General features: G+C 30.4%; 1 protein-coding gene across 1 annotated transcript in view; it reads left to right on the top strand.

Moving 5' to 3' along the window:
* The window catches only part of LOC143045171 (kelch-like protein 2), a 29,602-nt gene extending 4,445 nt beyond the window's left edge, over positions 1-25,157 (top strand). Inside the window, exons 2-12 of the mRNA XM_076217511.1 lie at positions 1,833-1,984; positions 2,520-2,748; positions 3,051-3,226; positions 4,769-4,865; positions 9,304-9,570; positions 10,438-10,555; positions 11,755-11,952; positions 12,697-12,798; positions 16,856-16,984; positions 19,168-19,308; positions 20,139-25,157. Coding sequence (XP_076073626.1) covers positions 1,875-1,984; positions 2,520-2,748; positions 3,051-3,226; positions 4,769-4,865; positions 9,304-9,570; positions 10,438-10,555; positions 11,755-11,952; positions 12,697-12,798; positions 16,856-16,984; positions 19,168-19,308; positions 20,139-20,311 — 1,740 coding nt within the window. The 5' untranslated portion in view covers positions 1,833-1,874 and the 3' untranslated portion in view covers positions 20,312-25,157. The remainder of the gene's footprint in view (positions 1-1,832; positions 1,985-2,519; positions 2,749-3,050; positions 3,227-4,768; positions 4,866-9,303; positions 9,571-10,437; positions 10,556-11,754; positions 11,953-12,696; positions 12,799-16,855; positions 16,985-19,167; positions 19,309-20,138) is intronic.
* Positions 25,158-25,544: the final 387 nt, after the last annotated feature.

The raw sequence follows: 25,544 nt of genomic DNA, 5'->3' as shown, positions 1-25,544 counted from the left end.
TAAATTTCTAAATGACCAATCAAAATTTATATGGTTGATGTCAAATGAAGATCCAATGGTTGATAACATAATGATCAAATTAATAGATAATTTAACAAAGACTAGAAGAGCAAAATTAAGTTAAAAAAAAACATAACTAGCCCCTTCCTCAGACTCTTTCAATAATACAATGGTCCTGATTGTATTCACTCACTCGTTATTTTTGGGAATACACTGTGTTTGTTGTTTCTCTTTTCATGTATAGATTTAGTTTTATTGTCATGTCATGCATGTGTTGTAATTTGAAATACTTAACGCTTTAATAAAAAATCACCACAATCATGACAATTAATTGTACAGCCGTTGCCATTACACTTAAATTTAACTGTTATTGTGTTGCTCCTCAGGGAGTCTTGATTGACAAATAAAAATTGTTTTTGTTTATATCAGTAGCAAATTTTCATATTTACTGACTTTTGACCATGTTGACTTTGAAGTACAAAAAAACATATTTAATTTTGTCAACAGCGTTACAGGTTTCCTACTCCTGGTAATACATTCTATAAAAGTAAAGTTTATTAAGCAACTGACAGAAGTAAGATCAATCTGTTAATGTGCAGTTTCAGTTTGGGAAAAAGATTTAAATGTTGTCAAATTATTTTGTTGTGTATATATAGGAAACAAAAGATGGCTACTAAGGTTTGAATTTGGATCATTCATGAATAAAACAGAAACAAAAAAAGAGTCCTGACAAGTACACTTGAAATTTCAAGACGGTCCAACCTTGGGGAAATAACTCTTACAGCTGTAAATTTGAAAATAAGCGCTTGGCATATACATGTACTGAGATAAACCAATATCTTTCTAAAGGTTATTGTGAAGAAAACCTCATTATTATATCAATTGGTTTATCTCAGTACATGTGTATGCCAGACGTTTTATTTTCAAATTTGATAATAATGAAGTTTTCTTCACAATAATCTTTAGAAAGATATTTGTGGATATACATGTACCTCTCCAATCTTTGATAAATAATAATGGATGGTAATTAAATGATTCTGCAGTTTATGAAAGAAACCTGAAAATGTTCGGTTTGCCTTTTTTATTGTATAAATTTCAAGATTTAGTAAAAGTTTAATCTAAGAAGACTTAAAGATGATTCATTTAACATCAGAATCTGACTGACGAAGGATATCTGTTATCCGAAATATTTATAAATAATTACATTTATAGTTCCTTTTTATATCATTGGTGTTGTTATGTACACTTTTTAGGTGTTTATATATATATATATATGCGTTGGATAAAAACTACAATTTTTATACGTGTGCATGTAAAACAAATTTTGTTGTAGAAGGATCTAATTACACAGCACAAACAACATTTTCCAAAAGACCAAAAGAGTGAAAAAGTATATTTAAACAAAAGGCATTTGACTAATAGGTCGAACAACTGATATTCTTTAACCCTGCTGACTGCCATTGCCGATTGCCAAATAAAATTAATCACATGAATCTTAATATAACTTTAATACTATATATATATATAACACTCTCTTTTTCTCATTTATAAATTTTGTTTTCAGTTCTTCTTTTTTTTCCAGAGTTTCTAATTACTGTTCTGACATTCACATTCACATTTGAAGTAGCATTTTGAAAAGCAGTCATGATTAGATAACCATAGTAATTAATAGAAGATGCACATACATCAATTTAGATATAATCTACACAAAATGCAGCAATTACTGCTATAAAAGTTCAGCTCCTGTAAATTTATACACGTATGTGTGTCACAAGAAAGAAAAGGCATGACCTTTACATCATTATATACATATTTGAACATATCCTTTGTAGGTTATTTCGTAGTTAAAGGCTGGACCATTTTATGGTTACATAATGGCAACCATGGATGTACGTCCAAAGATGTTGCAAGGTCGAGAACGTCCTGCATTTAAACATAAACAACATACACAGAAAGCATTTGAGGTTCTGAACCAGCTGAGAAGGTTAGTTTAAAACTTATGAGGCATTACCTAAACAAAAATGAAATTGTATTAAATGAAATGATTTAAAAAAGAATTATGCCTTGTCCTGAATGTTAAGTTCATTCAGAAAGAACTATAAGCTAGTTTCCTATAGCAATGTATAGTGTGGATTCATTATTATACGTGGGATACCAATTTTCAGGGATTTCTTGGTTAGAGGCCTAGGTGAACCACAAATTTAAATGTTCAACCAATTACAACTTTCCTATAGCCTTGTACAGTATGAAGACTTTGGCAAAAACACAAAATTAAATGTCCTTGAAAAGGCAAGTTTCCCTCAATACACGGAAATTGGTAACAAAATACCAACAAAAAAATTTATATTTTAGTGATGAACATTACCATGCAGAAACTTTGAGAAAAATTTAGCAGTAGGAAAATGAAAATTTATGAATGAGATTTCAACTTATTTAGTAAGCAGGTTTATATACCTGGTGTTATATTTGTACAAATTAGTTGACATCTGGCATAGAAGTATGTTTTTTTTTCATTTCAGGGAAAGTCTGTTGTGTGATGTCACATTGATTGCAGCAGACACTGAAATCCCTGCACATAAAGTAGTTCTATCATCATGTACCTCATATTTCTATGCCATGTTTACACAAGATCTAGCAGAGGCAAAAGCAGAGCGTATTACCCTACAAGAAATAGATCCTAAAGCTCTGGTGCTTCTTATTGACTTTATATATACTTCAGAAATTCATGTTACAGAAGACAATGTTCAGGTACATGTAGGAAAAAAATATGACTATTTTACAAAATTTTGTATGACATAGAGGAGTGAAATTATTAGTTTTCATTTCTTAGTGAAAATTGATTTTTGTTTCTCTTGGAAATCACAGGAATTCATTGCAACCAATCTAATAATAAAGTATGATGTAAAAACTATGGAGATATTAAATGATCTTAAAAAAATATTAATTGCACATGTTGATTATTATAAAATTAAAACAACTTCACATGATTTTCAAGTTTTCATGTACATTTATCTTATAACAGTATTGAGATGTTTGCTTTCTTATTTCAGACATTACTGCCTGCGGCCAATATATTACAGATGACAGAAGTTAGAGATGCATGTTGTGATTTCCTACAGTCTCAACTACACCCATCAAACTGTTTGGGTATACAAGCTTTCTCCGACCTACATGCATGTACAGACCTTAAAAACTATGCCCAGACATACACTGAGCAACATTTTGTGTGAGTACCTTGTCCTGTACAGACCTTAAAAACTATGCTCAGACATACACTGAGCAACATTTTGTGTGAGTATCTTGTCCTGTACCAATGTTAAAAACTATGCTCAGACATACACTGAGCAACATTTTGTGTGAGTATCTTGTCCTGTACAGACCTTAAAAACTATGCTCAGACATACACTGAGCAACATTTTGTGTGAGTATCTTATCCTGTACCAATGTTAAAAACTATGCTCAGACATACACTGAGCAACATTTTGTGTGAGTATCTTGTCCTGTACCAATCTTTAAAACTATGCTCAGACATACACTGAGCAACATTTTGTGTGAGTATCTTGTCCTGTACCAATCTTTAAAACTATGCTCAGACATACACTGAGCAACATTTTGTGTGAGTATCTTGTCCTGTACCAATGTTAAAAACTATGCTCAGACATACACTGAGCAACATTTTGTGTGAGTATCTTGTCCTGTACAGACCTAAAAAACTATGCTCAGACATACACTGAGCAACATTTTGTGTGAGTATCTTGTCCTGTACAGACCTTAAAAACTATGCTCAGACATACACTGAGCAACATTTTGTGTGAGTATCTTGTCCTGTACCAATGTTAAAAACTATGCTCAGACATACACTGAGCAACATTTTGTGTGAGTATCTTGTCCTGTACAGACCTTAAAAACTATGCTCAGACATACACTGAGCAACATTTTGTGTGAGTATCTTGTCCTGTACCAATCTTAAAAACTATGCTCAGACATACACTGAGCAACATTTTGTTTGAGTATCTTGTCCTGTACCAATCTTAAAAACTATGCTCAGACATACACTGAGCAACATTTTGTGTGAGTATCTTGTTCTGTACCAATGTTAAAAACTATGCTCAGACATACACAGAGCAACATTTTGTGTGAGTATCTTGTCCTGTACTGATCTTGAAATTTGCATTGAGACTTGTAGAGAGTGTCATATTTAATTTTGCTTTTTACAAAAATTTCCTTGCTTTAATTTGAAAAAAGTGATTTCCTAAAAGAAATACCCAAATTTTTGTATTATTTGATTCTGATTTTCATACTTATTGAAGTTTTCTTGGCCTTATAATTTATAATTTGCCTTATGATTGCTATCCTCTGCGCTTTATAGAAATTATCTTGTCTGTTTGTCCATTTGTCCTTCAAAATTATTGTCTCAACATAATGACTTAATAGTTTGCAAGCAGATTTTATTTTTCTATATTTACCTGCTTGATTTATAACACTAATTTCATGTTTTATTAAGTATCTCACCCACATCATCACACATTGTGATGTCAAATTCAATGTAACAATCTTTGTACTTCAGTATTTGACAAAAATTTGATAAAATTGCAGTCTTGTGAAGTGTTGTTGACAAATTGTCTGCTAAATTAAATTAAAAAACTTGATACATGTATAAGTGTACTCAAAAGCATATGGATTACTAATTAAATTGGATGATTTATTCCTTATAGAAGCATATTTATCAATCTTTTAACAATGGAAATTCATATCTATTTTTTTACAGGGATGTTGTACATTATGATGAATTCCTGTCTCTTCCATGTGAAAGTGTATGTAAACTGATCTCCAGTGACAGACTCACTGTCATTACTGAAGAACAGGTATGTCATATGCAATGGATAGCTGTATAGTTTCCTGTTCCCCTTTAGAGCATACAAGACAGTGTCAGGGGAGGTGTGAAATTGATAGCATAAGATTAATCATATTTTTGCAACATCAAAATGTTTCTTACTGCAGAAATATACATTTTTGACTGATTTAAATTATTAGCTTGAAAACAAGTAAATGTATATAAAATTAGGTTTTGCTTTGTTATGCCTATAATTAAAACCCTATTTATTTTTTAATTACATAGTATTTGAATTTCGAAAACTATTGTATGCAAAATTTTATTCAACAATTACCACAAGATCAAAACTGTTCGTGTGCCCTTAAGGGGAGATAACAGTTTCAAACAAATCAGACAAGAAATCTCAAAAGACCTTTTGAGAATATGTTAGATCACTCTATATATTCAAATTTGTTTACTTTGATACTTTCCCCATGATCATACAGTACCATTCAAGAGGACCAGCTCTCCCACACCCTACACCAAGGAAAATGTCGGAGTCACTATGAAAAATTCCAATATTCCTCCAAAAATTTATTGGGAAGAATTTAGGAGTAATCTCTCCCAAAATCGCGTAAATGTTTATTGTGATAGCGAGCTCACTCCCTACACCAGGAATTAATTGCCCTTATCCTACTTTGATCTCTACCGACACACGACTGATAGGGTAATTGGATTACCTGACAGGTAAAGGTTGATGTACCGGTTATAAAGAATTTTATTCCACTGCATGTTGACGTTGATAGCAAAATCAACATTAGATTGGTTGAAACTATCCCATGTGACGTCAAACAAAACTTCATATTCCCCTCTGAACGTCGGGATTGCCTCGTGCGATGTTACCAGCGGTTAATGTTTTAAAATGTTTGATCGTTTATTTTAAAGATAGTATAGAGTCATTTTGTTTTTACAAAAAATTTCAGTGAGATCTAAATACAAACAGAAAAGAATAAATAATTAACTTTCAATCAGTACTGATTATCATTGTTTATGTTGACATGTTTAGTTATAAAAAAACAAACGGATAAGAAAACAATTATGTAAATTAATATTTTATGTTCATAAGTTCAACAAAAGTATAGGCAGTGGAATAAAACATTTATTTCCCTTGGCTTAGGGAGATATGAAGATTTGTTCACCCTCTGAAAGTCATATTACCATCGGGCAATGTCCTCGTGAAATATGATTTTTTTCTCGGGGTTAACAAATCTTCATATCACCCTCAGGCACGGGAAATAAATGTATGATATTTCCGGTCTACTGTACCAGTTTAAGTGTCAACCAGGTGTATAATTTTAAATGTCTTTTTATACTAATTAAGTTTAATTTTTGTGGTAATTATAAGTCAAAATATTTTCGTATTTCTTGCTTGCCAATCTAAAAATATCTTTACGTAAATGTTCTTTCTTTTTGCGATTATCTAAATGCTTGAATGAATAAAAATTTCAATTGCATTAAAGTTTTATAAAATTAAAAACTGTACTTAATTTTGACCTCGATGTTTTCACCAGTAAATTAATATTTTATTTACGAAATGGACATACTTGTGTTTAAATAACCGGAAACTTCCGCTAAATTAATGAGATCAGTTTAAAGAAAATCATAAAAATTATGTGTCACAAAGTTTTGTATATGCAATTAAAAAAGAAAATATTATTCACCACACGTTATGCTTAATAATTACAGCATTTTCGTTTTACGATTTGTTGTCATTAAAAATAATAATACATTTCGGTTTCAACAGGAAAACTTCCACAGCTGCATTAATTTGTCTTTGTATAATATTTGTTTTCTCACAATTAATGTAAATTTGTGTATTTTGAACAGTGATCTTACAAGATTCAAAATAAATTATTTGCCGTGCGAAGACAATTCCAAGATACACATGTCAGTTATCAACAGTTTGGGTTGAACTTGAACTTGACTTACTTAACAATGTTAAATGCTAAAAATTGTTAACATTGATTTATCCACAGCATGAGATTTTTAAAGGGCAGGAAATAATATCATGTAACAGTAAACTCAGGTGACCTTTCTGGATGACCGTGGTAAAATTCATTCAGGTTTTAAAGGCTCTGCACGGTACTTTTACAATTGATTAACCGGAATCTAAAATATAATTCTTTTCTGAATAAACGAGAACACATCTTCTTTAGCTATTTGATTTTTTATGTTTTACCAGTCAAAACAAAACATAGACCTGAACATTAGTTATACCTCCATGGTCAATAATATAAAGGAGTAGGTCTGGTAAGCCCACTTTTTGGTCCCAAAATATAGCAGTTAAAATTGTTAAAATGTAAACTTTTAGGTATCTAATGGAAGGAAGAATGTTCCTTTTACATAAATATGGGCTGTTTTCGACAATAAAATGTACATATATTGGGTACCAGCATCATTAAGTCCTGCTAATTTACTGAAATCTTCACAATATAGCATTTTAGTTCAATTTTAGACGGTTTCCGTCTAAAATGATAGTGGCCGCATTTGTGTTCATTCTTGATATTGAAATGTAAGTTGTATTTGATGATAAGACATAACATTTATAAAGGTTGAGGATGAACACGGATGTGGCCACTTTCGTTTTTGCCAAAAACCATCTGAAAAGTGACGTTTTTTGGCATATTTGATAGATTTTCATATTTGAGCTTGAATCGAAGCGTTTTTGATTACTAAATCAGTTAAAATCTTTCACATAAACTAATTGAATAAAATGAAATAGACACTAAAGTGTTTTAAAAGAGTCCAAACCTTTTGTCAGATGAACCTCAAATTTGAGGCCAAAATCAGCCGTTACCACTCCTTTATGGTTGATGAAATATTGAAATTATGAAGGAGATTGTCCGGGGATCACTTTTGTTCAAATGACAAAAATACAATAAAGAACTACCAATTGTGGGCTATTAAGAAATTTTGAAAATGAAATGCTGACTGATATAACTGGAATAGAATATTATGATGGGCAATTGAGGTTTAATAATAATTAAAGGAATAGTGATTTATGAGATGGCGATAAGCGGATTACTTATCAACACAACTTTTAACATCTTTTGTAAACATTAAATGGTTGAGTGTCACAAACGTCAAAAACATGAAGACAGATAAAATTATAGTAATTTAATGCTAAAATGTTTTGACACTTTCCCAATTTAAATGATGAAATTGATATAAAACACTTTCGTCAATTTGAAAACCGTTTCGTAAAATGTGAAAATGATGAACGCTAGCAAAATCACTTGAAGTTATTCCCTTTGTTCAACAGAGTTGTAACTTTACAGTTTCTTTTCATAATTTAAATTATTCAAGTCTGTATAAATGCACCGAGGTGATGAAACATAATATTTTACATTGCTCAATAAATTGAGTTTTACTTGTTGATCCGATGAATAGATTGGACAATCGAGTTACCTTAAAAACAACATTTTTTTTTATTAGCCAGTTGATTTTTAGATAATGAACAATCAATGCACAGATATTGCTTATTGAGTAAGTCTTAAAAGATTCTAATGGTGGCAGCATCGTCTTTGTTGAAAGAACACAATGTATGACCTGACCTGACTGTAATAGAAACACAAAATAATAAGTTTGTTCTTCATATTTTTTTGTTTGTAAAATTATTTCAAAGATAATGGCATGGGACAAAAACATATAAGATAATAATTATCTTATTCTACTTAAATGATATTGTCACATCTTTATCTGTCAACTCGTCAAAGAAAGGAAAACATTTGTTAAAATTTGAATGCCGTGATTTTAAAGCACACCTATGCAATCAAGATCGATTAAATGTACATAGGTTAATTATCTGGCTAATCTGATTATGTTGTCACACGACGTTAATTTTTAGTACATCCGATGGTCAATAAACCAATTAACAGCCACGTGGTGTTGTTAGAGAATCTTTGGAGGAAGTTGGGAGTGAAATCTGCGATACTGGGTGTGGCTCAAAAAAACACTGAAATTGGAAAAAAACGATATCGAATCAATGCGTTTGAATGGTACTGTAGTTATGACTTATAATGGTTGTATGGGGACATGAAGATGTGTAGGTGTGCAGATATTTATTGTCTCATTATATTTATATTTATATTAAACAATATTCATTTCTTTCGGCAGGTCTAAGCTTTTCAAACTCTTATTGATAATTTTCATATGATTTTAAGTGATAATTAACTGATGAAATTGTTTTTATGTATAATTTGATTTGATTTTTGGTGTTTTAACGCCACTTTAAAAACCGCATTCAGGCAATTTCGTGGCGGCCCCTATTTACTGTATAATATTGAACACATAAATCAATAACTCGCTGGTAATTCAAACTACCTGTATAAATGTGGTATTTTGGTTTCACCAGTGAAAAAAAAAGTTTATTTGAACTGGGAATATCCTTTATTGAGAAGACAATACAATATCATTTTTTTCCATTTTAGGTTTATGAAGCTGTAATTTCCTGGGTCCAGCATGACATATCAAATAGGGAACAAACTTTATCAGAACTTTTAGAAAATGTGCGATTTCCATTAATGACACAGGACTATCTTGTACAAAAAGTTGAAGAGGAACAAATGATTAAAACTAGTAGTCGATGTAAAGACTTTCTTATAGAGGCTATGAAATTTCATTTATTAAAAACAGAACAAAAAGCTATATTTAAAACACCAAGAACATTACCAAGAACTCCTCTAGGATTACCAAAGGTATTGTAGTATTACATTTTTTATAGAATAACCAATCAAATATTGAAGGTAAAGAAGTAAAAACAAACTTTCAATCAGGACAATTTTTGGGGAAAATTATCTGCTTAACATTTTTTTTTCACTACAAAATCATCAGAAAACAGTAAACTTTCCCCTCAATTTACACCGATTATATGTTTGATTTTACTTATTTTGGTTGCTCTTACTTGACCGAGTATCATGATGCCCAAGGTAACCAGTCGACAAATTATATAATCCGAAGTCAAAAGTCAGTGATATGAAAATAGTCTATTGTTTTCTCTTGATTTACTAGAAAATGTAAAGAAAAGAATTTTAATTTTGATGTCTATCATATTCATATTGTTAAATCCATTTAGATGGTGATATATCCTGAGTGATATAGCCATTCAGCAGTAAAAAGTATTTTACCAGGTAGAAATCACTAGTGGCTATTTCAGAGTGGAGATCAGAAATCACTAGAGGCTATTTCAGAGATTCTACTCCTCCTTTGAACTTTTATCTCCACCTTTGGCTTTACAGTACCCCTTGTGACTAGATTTTCTCAGCAAACAAGGCATGAACCTTAGATTTGAAAGTCCTTTTGAAATAAATTTGTACAATTGGGCTTAATTAGCATGATCAATGTAATTTTTTAAGAAAATCTATTACATGTAATAAGAAGTATTTTATATATGGTTATAGCACATCTATTTAAACACATATTTATATGTATTTAAAAGAGTAATGCAATATTTATGAAATTTTTTTTTTTTTTTAACAATTGTAATGGCTCCATCATTGAAAAATTTTCTATGAAATTCCTGAGTTTGTTGTTCAAAGTATATTAATATTTCGTATATTTTGTAGGTTTTATTAGTTATTGGAGGTCAAGCACCTAAAGCTATTAGAAGTGTAGAATGCTATGACTTTAAGGAAGAAAGATGGTTTCAATTAGCAGAAATGCCATCACGGCGATGTCGATGTGGTATAATGTTTTAACTTTTATTTGTTGTTTATTTTACTTTTCCATAATACATACTTAATAAATTGATGATAAAACTTAATCATATTCATATGAAATGTTCCCTTTGAATGAAGCAGTATTATTTACTTTACTTGTTGTACAATACTTTTAGAAACATTTCATTTGTGAACATACTCTGTGTTTGAAAGGTCATTGTTGTGAAAGTACTTTAATTCGTGGGTATCAATTTTTGTGGTTTGAGCAATATTTACATGTTCGTGAGTTTTTAAATTCGTAGATTTTAGTTTAAAAAAAAAAAAAATTGAAAAATTAAAGCCTTTAGAAACGAAGGTTACAAATAGTCTGGATAGAAGGAAATTGCAAAGTAAACATTGACCGTGTAAATCGTAGTGATAACACAAATTAACCCATGATAAAGTGATCAACAGATTAAAGACCATCAAAGGTGTTAATAGGCCATAAACATGTCACCTAACAAAAACATTAACATAAACAAATGCTATAAATGCATCTTGAATTGTCAAATAATCCTTATCAAAATCAAGCCCAGCATGAAATTATTATTTCCCATATGTACGTGAACTATGAGGTTATAAAATTAACACTTTATCATACTAGCATATCAATACCGGAAATCTGACTTTTATCCATCAAAAATATTTTTTATGAGAATTAAAAGATCAAAAGTTGTACAGTTTAGGTTATTAAAGATTAAATGGGTATATTCCTGCATGCGGTTGTAGTTCTGCGACTGCTATTAAAGTATATTTGGCGTTATTCAATATATTCTGTAAATCATATCGGTAGTCAAACCTATTGATGGGGATTTTTCCATGTCTTGATTTGGACAATGTTGTTTTATTTCATTGGACACTTAAATTCGTGGATAAAGTCATCCAAGAAAACCACAAAAATTGATAATCCATGAATAAAAGTTCTTTCACAGTATTCAAATTTCACAAAAAAAGGTCACTTTACTATTGCTTAAAATATATAGAATTAAAAAAGGATACACATCTTGACATTGAATTCCATAAAAATTAAAGAAAGATAGGAGCATAGAGATGTGAAGAAAAGAAAAAAAATAAGAAAGAAAAAACAATGCAACCAAAAGTTAAATTTGCACAAATGTAATGTCAAAAAATGATGCAATAAATATAAAAGATCTGTCAAATTTATAACATTTGACTTTGTTTCAGGTGTAGCGGTTGTGAATGGTTTAGTCCATGCTGTTGGTGGGTTTAATGGTAGTTTACGAGTACGGACAGTAGATGTGTATGATCCTGTTAAAGATATATGGACTGCTTGTCCCAGTATGGAAGCAAGGCGAAGTACATTAGGTGTTTCTGTATTAAATGGTCTTATATATGCTGTTGGTGGTTTTGATGGGTCTTCAGGTAACTTAGTTATTATGTGTGTTTATTAATTATTAAGAAACTAAGATTACAACTCCCTCAGTTCAATTGACCGTAGGTTCATTTTGGCTATTATTTTTAGGTCCTTCACCACTTATACATATAGCTCTTCAACTGTTTTGGTTCTTATAAATCCTTGGCTTTCAAATATTTCAGTTAAAGCATTCTTGATGAAGGTAAATCTAGAAAAGCTCTTCCAATGCATGAACTTGATAAAGTATTGTTTACATTATTCATTTGGAAGAATACATTTGCCATTAACTTTTACATCATTTGGTCTCTGATGGAGAGTTGTGTCATTGGCAATCATACCACATCTCCTTATTTTCAAATGTAAATTTAGATATATTAAAATTAGGAGGTCTTGTATTATTGCCAGACTAAAGGCCAAATATGTAAGCTAAATTAACTACTGTTGATTCGTTATTATTAGTATGAATTATATTGGTATAAGCTGAACAATTAATTATATGTTCAACAAAGTACAAATTTTCCAACGGCCTACATGTATAAATAAACTTTGACAAAACAACGAAATCAAATAATCACAAAAATCTTATACTTCTTTTTTTCACTAAAATTAGACATGCATGAAAAATTTCCCTATGTTCGCTATTATTTGGCTTTTGTGTTCTGCCTTTCAATTATTTTTCTGTTAAACATTTTATGGAAATTTAAATGATTGTTTGGTATATTAAATATTTTTTGAGTGCCATATTTTTTCAGGTTTAGACACAGCTGAGTGTTATGACATAAGAACTGGTGAATGGAGAACAATATCTAACATGAGTACAAGAAGGAGTAGTGTTGGTGTTGGGGTTGTAAATGGTAGGTCACTGGCCATATTAAAAAAAGAAAAGACAAATTATTGAACATTAGGTAGAGGGGAGATAAGAAAAGACAAATAAAAACACTAGAATTGCTATTGCAAGCAATAGTGGATGTCACCCTTCCCCCCATTGCCACTAAGCGGCAGCCATTTCAAAAACTTTTAACAGTGAATGCACATATTTGCATGGCTATACATTTTTCTGTAAATTTTCAGTACATTTAGATCATTTTAAAAACATGACATTTTTGCTGTTTCCATGGCAATGGCAGCCATTTTGAAAGTTTCAAATTCAAAAGTCTCATCTATACATGCCACTTTACAATAATATTAAGTTTCATTAAGTTTGGAGCATTTCGAAAATATTTGACATTTTTGCAGTTTCCATGGCAACGGTGGCCATTTTGGAAATTCCAACTTCAAAAGTCTCATGCAGACTTTACAGTCAACAATCCTATTCAGTTTCATCAATTTTGGAGCATTTTGAAATTTTTGAAATTTTTGACATTTTGATTGGTTCCTATGGCAACAGAGACTATTCCCAAAATTTAATGGCATATACCATATTGGTACATGGGAGGGACCATACCATCAAAGTTTCAATCAATTTGACCTACCATTTTAAGAAAGTAAATGCCACTTTTAGGTTTTTGGACCATTTTGACCTGTTTTACATTGTTTCCATGGTAACGGCAGACATTTTTGAAATTCTAACGCCAAATTTCACATCTACCAATGTTGCTCATTGTTACTGTAAAGTTTCGTTAAATTTGGAGCATTCTGATATTTTTGAAATTTTTGGTGTAGTTTCCATGGCAACATAGTAGTTCCAATGATTGCCAAAATCCTCCAAAACCAGTATATAGTGGGCACCTACATTGTATCAAAATATAATGATTCTGAGTTTAAGCATATCCAAATAATTCATTAAAACCAAAAACTGGATTTTTTCACAATTGTTCTGTTTCCATGGTAACCGCAGCCATTTTTTAGTTCCAAAGTTGCACTGCAACTCGAAAGTCAGGGTTCTTTGTTATAGTGAACTATCATTTAGATTGGTTCCTTTGGTTCCGAGAAAGCAGTCGGACAAAATTAGGTGGAAGAAAAATAATAATACGGAAAAAGAAACAGAGGAATAGCAATATGTCACCCGACATTGTCGATCGGGTGACATAATAAGGGGCAAATTGTCACAGAATAGAAGTTCCTTCATAATATAAATTCCAAAAGGAAAAAGTATTCTGGAATATTATTTCCACAGGAATGAATATTACAGTATATGTTCCTAACAGAATAAATGGTATAGAATATTTGTTCCAACAGGAATAGATATAATGACAATGTTTATAACAAAGTTTCCATTGGAACTTCTGTTAGGTGGAACAAATATACGTTGACAAAATGACAGAACAGAAAAGACATATAAAAACATAAGGGGCAAATGACAGAACAGAAAAGACAAGAGGAGCACAGAAAGGACAAAAGTCAGCACAATAGGGAAAGAAGGGAGGTGAACCCTCTATTTAGGGCTAGCTGCAACACTTCATATGCTATTAAATGGACTGCATAATTAATTCAGATTTAAGGTAGCACAATACAAAGATTTTTTCACTCCCAATCAGATAACTTTAAACTGATGTAATTCATTTCATTCTTCTTTATATTTTATAAATGAGGTACAAAAAGAAAGAAGAAAGATTAATCTTTCAAATTGTGATAATTTCATTATGACAAAATTATTGAACATTAGGTAGAGGGAGAACAGAAAAGACAAATAAAAACACTAGAATTGCTATTGCAAGCAATAGCGGAAGTCACCCTTCCCTTCATTGCCACTAAGCGGCAGCCATTTCAAAAACTTTTAACAGTGAATGCACATATTTGCATGGCTATACATTTTTCTGTAAATTTTCAGTACATTTAGATCATTTTAAAAACATGACATTTTTGCTGTTTCCATATCAACGGCAGCCATTTTGAAAGTTTCAAATTCAAAAGTCTCATCTATACATGCCAGTTTACAATAATATTAAGTTTCATTAAGTTTGGAGCATTTCGAAAATATTTGACATTTTTGCAGTTTCCATGGCAACGGTGGCCATTTTGGAAATTCCAACTTCAAAAGTCTCATGCAGACTTGACAGTCAACAATCCTATTCAGTTTCATTAATTTTGGAGCATTTGGAATTTTTGAAATTTTTGACATTTTGATTGGTTCCTATGGCAACAGAGACTATTCCCAAAATTTAATGGCATATACCATATTGGTACATGGGAGGGACCATACCATCAAAGTTTCAATCAATTTGACCTACCATTTTAAGAAAGTAAATGCCACTTTTAGGTTTTTGGACCATTTTGACCTGTTTTACATTGTTTCCATGGTAACGGCAGCCATTTTTGAAATTCTAACGCCAAATTCCACATCTACCAATGTTGCTCATCGTTACTGTAAAGTTTCGTTAAATTTGGAGCATTCTGATATTTTTGAAATTTTTGGTGTAGTTTCCATGGCAACATATAAGTTCCAATGATTGCCGAAATCCTCCAAAACCAGTATATAGTGGGCACCTACATTGTATCAAAATATAATGATTCTGAGTTTAAGCATATCCAAATAATTCATTAAAACCAAAAACTGGATTTTTTCACAATTGTTCTGTTTCCATGGTAACCGCAGCCATTTTTTAGTTCCAAAGTTGCACTGCAACTCGAAAGTCAGGGTTCTTTGTTATAGTGAACTATCATTTAGATTGGTTCCTTTGGTTCCGAGAAAGCAGTCGGACAAAATTAGGTGGAAGAAAAATAATAATACGGAAAAAGAAACAGAGGAATAGCAATATGTCACCCGACATTGTCGATCGGGTGACATAATAAGGGGCAAATTGTCACAGAATAGAAGTTCCTTCATAATATAAATTCCAAAAGGAAAAAGTATTCTGGAATATTATTTCCACAGGAATGAATATTACAGTATATGTTCCTAACAGAATAAATGGTATAGAATATTTGTTCCAACAGGAATAGATATAATGACAATGTTTATAACAAAGTTTCCATTGGAACTTCTGTTAGGTGGAACAAATATACGTTGACAAAATGACAGAACAGAAAAGACATATAAAAACATAAGGGGCAAATGACAGAACAGAAAAGACAAGAGGAGCACAGAAAGGACAAAAGTCAGCACAATAGGGAAAGAAGGGAGGTGAACCCTCTATTTAGGGCTAGCTGCAACACTTCATATGCTATTAAATGGACTGCATAATTAATTCAGATTTAAGGTAGCACAATACAAAGATTTTTTCACTCCCAATCAGATAACTTTAAACTGATGTAATTCATTTCATTCTTCTTTATATTTTATAAATGAGGTACAAAAAGAAAGAAGAAAGATTAATCTTTCAAATTGTGATAATTTCATTATGACATAATTATTACATAATCAATTGTTATGTAATTAGTTGCAATATTGTGATGTCCACACTTGAATGAATTTAGCGTCTTTGTTCTTCATAGCATCCCAAAATATTTTATAGATTCTTGTACAACACAGCTTGACCTCCAAAACTGAATCTCAGATTTCCAAAAACATCAATAGAACCAATTTTATACCCAATTGAAATTAGTGATCTCTTATGAATTGATGTTGCAAACTTCATTGAAGATTTATGAGAGAATGAAATACAATAGGAAAAATCTGAGACACAGTTTTGGAGGTCAAACTGTGCTGTGCAAGAATTTATAAAATATTTTGGGATGCTATGAATAACAAAGAAGCTAAATTCATTCAAGTATGGACATCACAATATAGCAACTAATTACATAACCATTGATTATGTAATAATTATGTCATAATGAAATTATCACAGTTTGAAAGATTAATCATTCTTCTTTCTTTTTGGTACCTCATTTATAAAATATAAAGAAGAATGAGTGGAATTACATCAGTTTAAAGATGTCTGATTGGGAATGAAAAGTCTTTGTATTGTGCTACCTTAAAGTCAGAAAATTTTCTAGAGGAATATAATCTCAAACTTTTTATTTAATTTCCAGGAATGTTGTATGCTGTAGGAGGATATGATGGTGCCTCACGACAATGTTTAAGTTCTGTAGAGTGCTATAATCCTTTAACAGATAAATGGATAGCTGTCAGAGACATGTCATGTAGAAGGAGTGGAGCTGGTAGGAATCTTAATGAAGAAATTAAATCCTTAAAATATTAGTGTCTCAAGATATATCTGTCAATCTTTATTTATGAAATGACCGCCAAAAAACATAAGCAAATTCATCATCAGTGTTCTCCCCAGGCCGTTTTAGCGTCGCGGTACCGCAACGCTATATTTCTTCCCGTGACGCTATAATAATTACCGCGACGCTATAATTATTTTCAGGATGTTATTTTTCTCGTTCCTAAATTTTGAACTTTCATCTAATTACCATTTATGATCATAAAAAAAATATATATCACTTTTTATTGTAATCCCTTCAAGTCGGACAATAGAGGCAATTTAGAGTGGTTAAATAGGTGTTAATTGACCTTTGGGTGATAACTGTTTGGATAGGAATACCCCACTGTCACTTTGACATGATTAATACCACGTGGTTTGCAATCGGCAAATTTCGACAAGGAGAAAACGTAATCAGAAAATCATAAAAAAATCGAAATATATGTATGCTAAATGAAATTTCAAAGAAACAAACAATTTTTCTCTTTTAAAATGAGGTTGAGTCTTAGCTTTTTACGACTTTTGATATATTAGTATTACTTTCTTTCTCTTCCTATTAAATCGAGAGTGAAAATTTTGATTGTGGGCAAAATAAGTTTTGTACTTTCTTTAGAAAGTGATAAAAATTTGCTTGTGCATATGTTTCATCCATTTAATGCATTAAAAACGCCATATTCATTCCAAATCTCTTGTCAAACATTGTTTATTTTCGTATTTTTCATTGCTTTCGGCGGCCATTTAATATTTTAGTGTAAACTACTGATCGGAACCAGACCAGATATGACAAAAATCTGCATTTTACAATAATAACTACATATGCACAAATGGCACAGTAGACAGAAAACAATGATACATAAAGAGAAAACTAAGCATTAACAGACTACTTGTAGATAACTTTGTTAAAAATATATCATTTTGTAAAAAGAAACAACTGGGACCATGAACCAATATGTTTCAAAGACATGATAAAGAATTTTTTCTATTCAAATATTTTATTAAGAACCCATGTTTTTTCCTACATATTTAGTGCAATTGTATCTATACAGGTTGCACTATAATAAACCATTCATTCATTTAGCTGGGTATAGGTAGGGTAACTGGAACCACACATATATTTTTATTTAGACTAAGACGAAAAAAATAATTCTGGAACTATAAATGAATATAGAAAACATAAACTGAAAATACTGTTATCATGGTTATAGTTTAATTGTATTCTCAGTTATGAATTCAACAATATAAAAACAAAGAATAGGGTGGAATAGAATATTTTATTTACCAAATAAGGGCCTATAGCATACAAACAATATAATACATAACATAAGGGAAATAAAGCGTTGCCACGACACGATAAATTACATTGAAAAAAAATACAATTTATTTTTTTACGCCAAATGTGATGCTATCCAAAATTTCTGGGGAGAACACTGCATCATGCTTCATAACAAGATGTTTTATCTAAATATGCTTTTTTTTTCGTAAAACTTGTCCTGAATTATTACTTGTGTCAAAATTACAAGGTAAGATTGATAAAGCTACTTTTCTAGCCCCTAGAATTCAAAATATATCATCAGCCTATTAAATAACATCTTTCAGCAGTTGATATAGACTTAAGTCAGTGTCAATTACACTTTAGTACAGAGTTCGACTCGAAACCAGGAAGAAGAAGTCTGTTAGACATCAGTATTAACATTTCTGAACTTTGCCTTACACATTAGGGCCTCAATGCAAATACATGTTTATAAGTTGGATGATCTCAAATTGTTTTCTATGGATCTGACAATATTGAAATGATTTAAGATCTGATAAATTTTCATATACCTTTAAAAAAAAGTGTGGTACAGAAACATGAATGACAGTACATGTATAACAAAAATATCCTATTATCCCAAATAGATTTAAAAAATCAAAACAATTTTTTACCAGGTTTTAATTTTATGATTTTCAATCAAATTTGTTCTTTGGTTTTAATACTGTCATTTTTTAAAGATCTAATACTTGTATACAAATTTAAAACTTCATTCACAACTATGATAAAATGTGTTTTAAGGATTATATAGAAAATGGTATAACTATGTTTTATGCTATATATTTATGTCCTAGTATGGCTATATTAACATATCTCTTTCATTTGTATAGGAGTAGGTATAGTGGATGGCACCCTGTATGCTGTGGGTGGTCATGATGGACCGTTAGTTAGGAAAAGTGTGGAGATGTATGACCCAGAAACTAATGATTGGAAACAGTCTGGTGACATGCATCTTTGTAGAAGGAATGCTGGTAAGATTTATATATTAGGATGTTGGAGCAAATATTTTAAAAAGGGAGACTAAAATGTAACAATAGCATTTTAATGGATATGAAAATAAAAAGAACTGGTAAAATTGTCTGTGAGACAACTATCCACGACTGTCCAAAGGACTTGGTTTAAAGCAATTATTGGTAACTTCAACATTGAGAAAAGCTGTTACTGTATATAGTCCTTTACTGTATATTAAAATGAAAACATATTTTCATTCCCTCCATTTGAAATTAAAGTTATTGTTCTTGAACAGGTAAGTATTTTTGCAAAACAAAAAAGATTTTAGATAACCATTATTTCAAATAAATATACATGTTATATGAAATATAGATTGAAACAAAGGATGTATGGAATATTTACCAATGAGCTATGTAGAAATGTGTTTTTTTCTGTGTTGGTATGCTTCTGTGGAGAGTTGTCGCATAGGCAATCATACCACATCTTCTTTTTTATATTGGTTGTAATATTTCACAAAATTTGAAATATACAAGTTTTTTTAATACAGTAGATTCCGGTTATTTGCATAGCCTATTTGTCAGACACAATTATGCAATAAAGCGGAGTATGCTTATATCCGAAATGACAAATGACAGAGTCAAATAACATCGATGGAACAGATCAGGTAAAGGAAATCCCTGTAGAAAGATGAACGTCTTTAATCCACATACGTAACAATATATACTGAATGTGGTGCATTTCAGTATGATTAAAATTAATAACATAAAATATGAAATATAAATTCGTTAGAATTGTAATAAACTAAGTAATTCATTTCTTTGATATGTACATCTGTTTTGATATTTTTCAGGTGTAGTGTCAAATGGTGGTTACTTATATGTTGTTGGTGGCGATGATGGGTCTTCTAATCTTGCTTCAATAGAATGTTTTGATCCTAAGACTAATTTATGGACACTCCTTAGTGCTAGCATGATGACAGGGAGGAGTTATGCTGGAGTAACTGTTATAGATAAACCAGTCTAACACTTATATTAAAACCAGTCTAACAATTATAGATAAACCAAACTTATAATTATAGTTAAACCTGTCTAGGAGCAGCTGTTTTTTCCCATATCTTAATACCACATCACTGAAGTTGTACTAGCAAGAATGCTTTAAGTATTATTTAGCATATCTATTTCATGTTTCAAAAACTTTCTTCTTAATATATTTGAAACTAGTTACTGTAAAACACCTTATTGCTATTTGTCCGCCATTACTGGATATCAAAAAGGTTCCTACAAAATTTTGATGTCATATTAGAAATTTTCTGACTCCTCAATTGGAAAATGATTGTTGTATGGCATCAGCAGTTCAATTAATTGTTTTAAATAGATTAAGCTTGAACAAAAATATACTATGTACTAAACTTTTAAATATATTTATAGTTATAAACTAAACAAATAGAAATGAATTCACACATGTTCTTAACTAAATACTTTGCCTTATAGAATCTAATCAACACATAGTGCAATATTTTTTGTGTGTTATACTTCATTGGGCCATTCCAGTTAACATCTGCTAAAGGGGGTTGGATGGTCCTTTCTGAGGGGTGTAAAATTTATACATTTTAGGGGTGAAAATTTGGGGTTTTTCATCTGACACGTGCACTTATATGCAAAAAACTTCTGAGGGTCTTGCAGCAGTAAATAATTTTAAATAATTACATCTTAGGGGTTACAAAAATGCCTATGTCAGATCTTAGGGGTGCTTTTGAATGTAGACAGTTACGTATAATGCATTATCTGGTATTGTATTTAAAATTCTGATGGGTACAATCCTTGCAGTAAAAAATTCTGATAGGTCATTTTTTCCCATGAAAGCCCATCCACCCAATATGAACAGAAACTCTACATCTGATAGGTCTTAATTCTTAGATCTGATAGGTAGTTTTTCATGATGTTTTTTTCTGATACGTATAAACAAAATTCTCCCCATCCATCCCCACCTGTCAGAAATTAACTGGAATGGCCCATTGTATAGAATCCTTTTATAATGGTATAGCACAATATTTATTAGACAGCTACGCCATGTATATAACATGTCAATAATAGAACCATGATTGAATCTGAGTCAGGTTTATAGACGATATGAAATAAAAAATAATTATTCCAACCTTTGTTTCATAGAGGTTAGATGATATGAAATACAAATTAATTAAAATATGGGGCACTAGCTGCCCTCTTGATTGCATTTAAAACTAAAGGAGTAGGGCCGGTAAGGGCCTCAAATTTCAGGTTCATCTAACGAAAGATTTTGGACACTTTTTAAACACTTAAGTGTCTATTTCAATTGATTTGATCAGTTTTTGTGAAAGATTTTAACTGATTTAGTCATTAAAAACGCTCCAATTCAAGCTTAAATATGAAAAATCTATCAAATATGCCAAAAACTTCACTTTTCAGATGGTTTTTGTCAAAAATGAAAGTGGCCGCATCGGTGTTCATCCTCAACCTTTATATATGTTATGTATTATCATCAAATACAACTTTCATTTCAATATAATGAATGAACACAAATGTGGCCACTTTCATTTAAGACGGAAACCGTCTAAAATCTAACTAAAATGCTAAAATTGTGAAGATTTCAGTAATTTAGCATGACTTAATGATGCTAGTACCCGATATATGTACATTATATTGTCAAAAGTATCCTATATTTATGTAGCAGAAACATTCTACTTTCCAATAAATAGTTAAAAGATTACAATTTCACAATTTTTATAAAACTGCTATATTTTGGGGCCAAAAAGGGGTCTTACTGAACCTACTCCTTTGTTTCTCTTTATTTAAGCTTATAAGAAATAATTCAACATTTTTTTTACCTCATTTATCATATCTTTTTACTTTTTGTTTTTGGTTTAGTTATAGTTTTTATTTTGATTGATGCCTCTATTCCATTGAATTTGATTTTGCAGTCCTTTGTTTTTTAAACAGCACAAAAATCTAGTTTAACTTATCTCAACCATTAGGCATATTGATTAACTCATCTTATCTATTTATGATGATGTCTGTAAAACAAGTTTTCTGAGACTGACCAATTTTTTTTTAATTTGCATTATGAATCATGTATACATACATAGCTGCCAATCCCCCCAAAAAAGCAAAAAACATAGCAGTTTAATTCTAATCAAGGTTTAACAAATCAAAGTCTTATAGTTTGTTTAATGTTCTCCTTTTAGGAATTATGTTTGTTAAGCCCTTTGAGCAACAAAGACGGCTACTGTTAATATAAAAAGAAAATGTTGTGAAAAAAATAAAAATCCTTGAAATAATTTATATGGCTTCATTAATATTAATGACTGCTTGGTATCCAAAAAGGAAAGATTCACAGAACTCTTGCTTTGCATTTAATTTTTTTACCCATTAAAACAACTACCGGTAGACATATTTGAACCATTGTTGTCCAAGTATTTGTTGTGAAAACTTCTCTTATTCAGTCAGTATTATGCTTAGACCTAGATAGACAATATAGAATATAGGTTTAATGCACAATTATAGTAGTAAACAAAAATATAATTTTTGTCAATAAACTTTAAATTAGGTTTCATTTTTACCTTATTTAGCTACAGTGTTTAATGTATTTGTTTATCTGTGATTGTAAAAGCTCATTGTGATAAATTCGTTTATATTTTTTATGTGATAAATGTAATTTTCAATAGAAATTATTATAAGTACATTGTAATATGATATGTACACTGGATTCATTTATTTATATGAGTACCTATTTTTGCTTGATCAAGAAAAACTTGCATATTGAATTTCATGGTTTTGCAATAGTCTGCAAATACTCCCTATACAACATTTGTTATTTGTTAAACATTTAAATTCGTGGTTCCCCTGTATTCATGAAATCAACAAAAATTGGTATCTAACAAATAGTAATGAACCCACAGTATATACAAATATGTACAGTATTTGATAGAAACGTGAATGCATAACTGGACTTCCAGAGGGTAATTTTTGTCCTGTATAATCTAGTTGTATAGTTAAATTTTTTAAACTTATCTAGATTTTTGTAAGAATTAGATTTTACCTCTTTAAATTTGAAAGTAGGTTGTGCTTGTACTGACAACTGTAAAAAAATTTAAGACTTGGTAAATAAGAACCGAGGTTGCCTTCCATTGTGTAATAAACAAACCCAGGTTCTACATTAGAACGTGTTAGTTGATTTAGAAAACCACATACAAGTGCAATCTTATTTTTATTTATTTTATTTAATTGCTGTTTATCTAGGTCATTCATAAGTAGTATATTAGGAATTATTTCTATCTAATTACTTTTGTAGATTATATAATTGTGTGCTTTTTTCAGAATGAATGCATGGTTGTGAGTTGGTTTCGTATTAAATATTAATTTAAAAATGAAGTATGTTTTTGGGGAAAAAAATAAGACCAGGTGTTCAGTTGTAAGCAAATATATTTACTCTTTTTTTTAAAGCTGTAATCCTAATGCTAGCAAATGTTTGGTTGGCTTGCTTGTTTTTTGTATAAACGTTGTTATCAACATTGATTGAATTCTGCAAACAAAAGATAGGCAGGGCTTCAACTTTTATACATTTCTTAACTACCAATAACATTCATAAGTATAATGTATTGATAGCAGATGTCTATCTTAATTACAATGCTTGAGCAAACATTTACACAAACCAAGCATGTAGGTCAACCAAACGTTTAACTTACTAGCTGCAGGATAACAGCTTTAATTTTGTGTTAATACAAAATATGAGGAAGCCTTTCAATGTTTTATGTCTGTAAACAATAATTTTAATTTCCTGTGTAACTCAGCAGTCTTACTAATTAAGATCATAAATAGACAACTGCTTTGAGTTTTGAAAAAAGAACAAAATAAAATTTCAAAAAGATACCACATAACTTCATCAGAATAATCCACAATATATCCATCCATTCAATCATGAGGCTGGATTTTTTTCTGTCTTTTTTTTTTTTTTTTTTAAACATTTGACAAGGACTAGAAATTTACTTTGCTGACTTTTATTTTCATGTTAATAATTGAAATTAAAAGAAAAACATTTTGGCATTTAGGAGTTTTAAAATTAAAAAACACTTTATTTTCTTATTATTAATATTTACAGAATGTTTAATTGTTACATACATTTATGAAAATGCATGCACAACTTTTATTAAAGCAAATCATATGTTATGAATTTTACATTTGAGAGATGGCTTTCTCTCTAAACTAGGCTATTTAAAAATTAATAAGTATATATATATTTTGAGAACTAGATGGTGTCCCAAATGAATTTTGCAACATGATGAAAAAAGTGAGATTAAAAATTTCCTACCATCTACATCATGGAAAGATTATTTAAAGTATTGTAGGGTATACTATGTCTTGGTTCACAATGTGCACTTTAATGATTTTATAAACATTTGATGATTTTTTTGTTGAAATTTAAGAAAGCAGAATTTTAAATAACTTCATTCCAAAAATGTATAAAATGTACCAAATGTGCTTCCAGATTTACTCTATCTGTTTCTATACTGAAATGTATTAGAAAAATAGAAACATAAATATACTACTAGAAGTTGTTTAATGGCCTTGACTACCCATGAGGGTCTCTTATTGGTGGTAATAGTTATCAAAAGTACCAGGCTTATACAGTAATTTGGTAATACACACACACAACAGTTTGCTTGTGATTTTGAGAGTGATGATATGTGAAGAGTGATTTTGATGACTATGCTGTGTTTGTAATTTATTTGTCTATATAAGTAGAACATACACAGTCTTTTTTGTTTCTAATGCATTTACCACATATTGGTTTAAGTGCTATTGTTTATGAAATAAAAAAAGTGAAACAAAAATTAGTATTGCTTGGTCAATTTTCTTTTAAACCATCATGCATAAGAGAGATATGAAGATTAACTGATACTTAAGAAGCAAACTCAGTGAATGTTAAATGAAGTTGGTGATCAGAAAATCAAAAAAAAAAAAAAACCAAATTCCACATCTGATGAGTTACCATGGTATTACAAAGACTAAACAGCTCCTTAAATTGTAGATTATTTAATTTAGCAGAATTTTTCTTTTTAGTTGAATAAATAAGGACCCAAATTTTCAAAAAGTTTTATTTTTACATCCAAAAGATTTATAAATGAAATTTCAAGGTACATTAAATCATTTGAAAATTCAGTGGATATTGGTTATTAGTCTAGTGTTAATCTAGAAAAAGGGGGACAGAATATTTTTTTTGC

This window comes from Mytilus galloprovincialis, chromosome 9, assembly GCF_965363235.1.
Source record: "Mytilus galloprovincialis chromosome 9, xbMytGall1.hap1.1, whole genome shotgun sequence".
NCBI lineage: Eukaryota > Metazoa > Mollusca > Bivalvia > Mytilida > Mytilidae > Mytilus > Mytilus galloprovincialis.
This window is presented reverse-complemented; position numbering and strand designations above follow the sequence as displayed.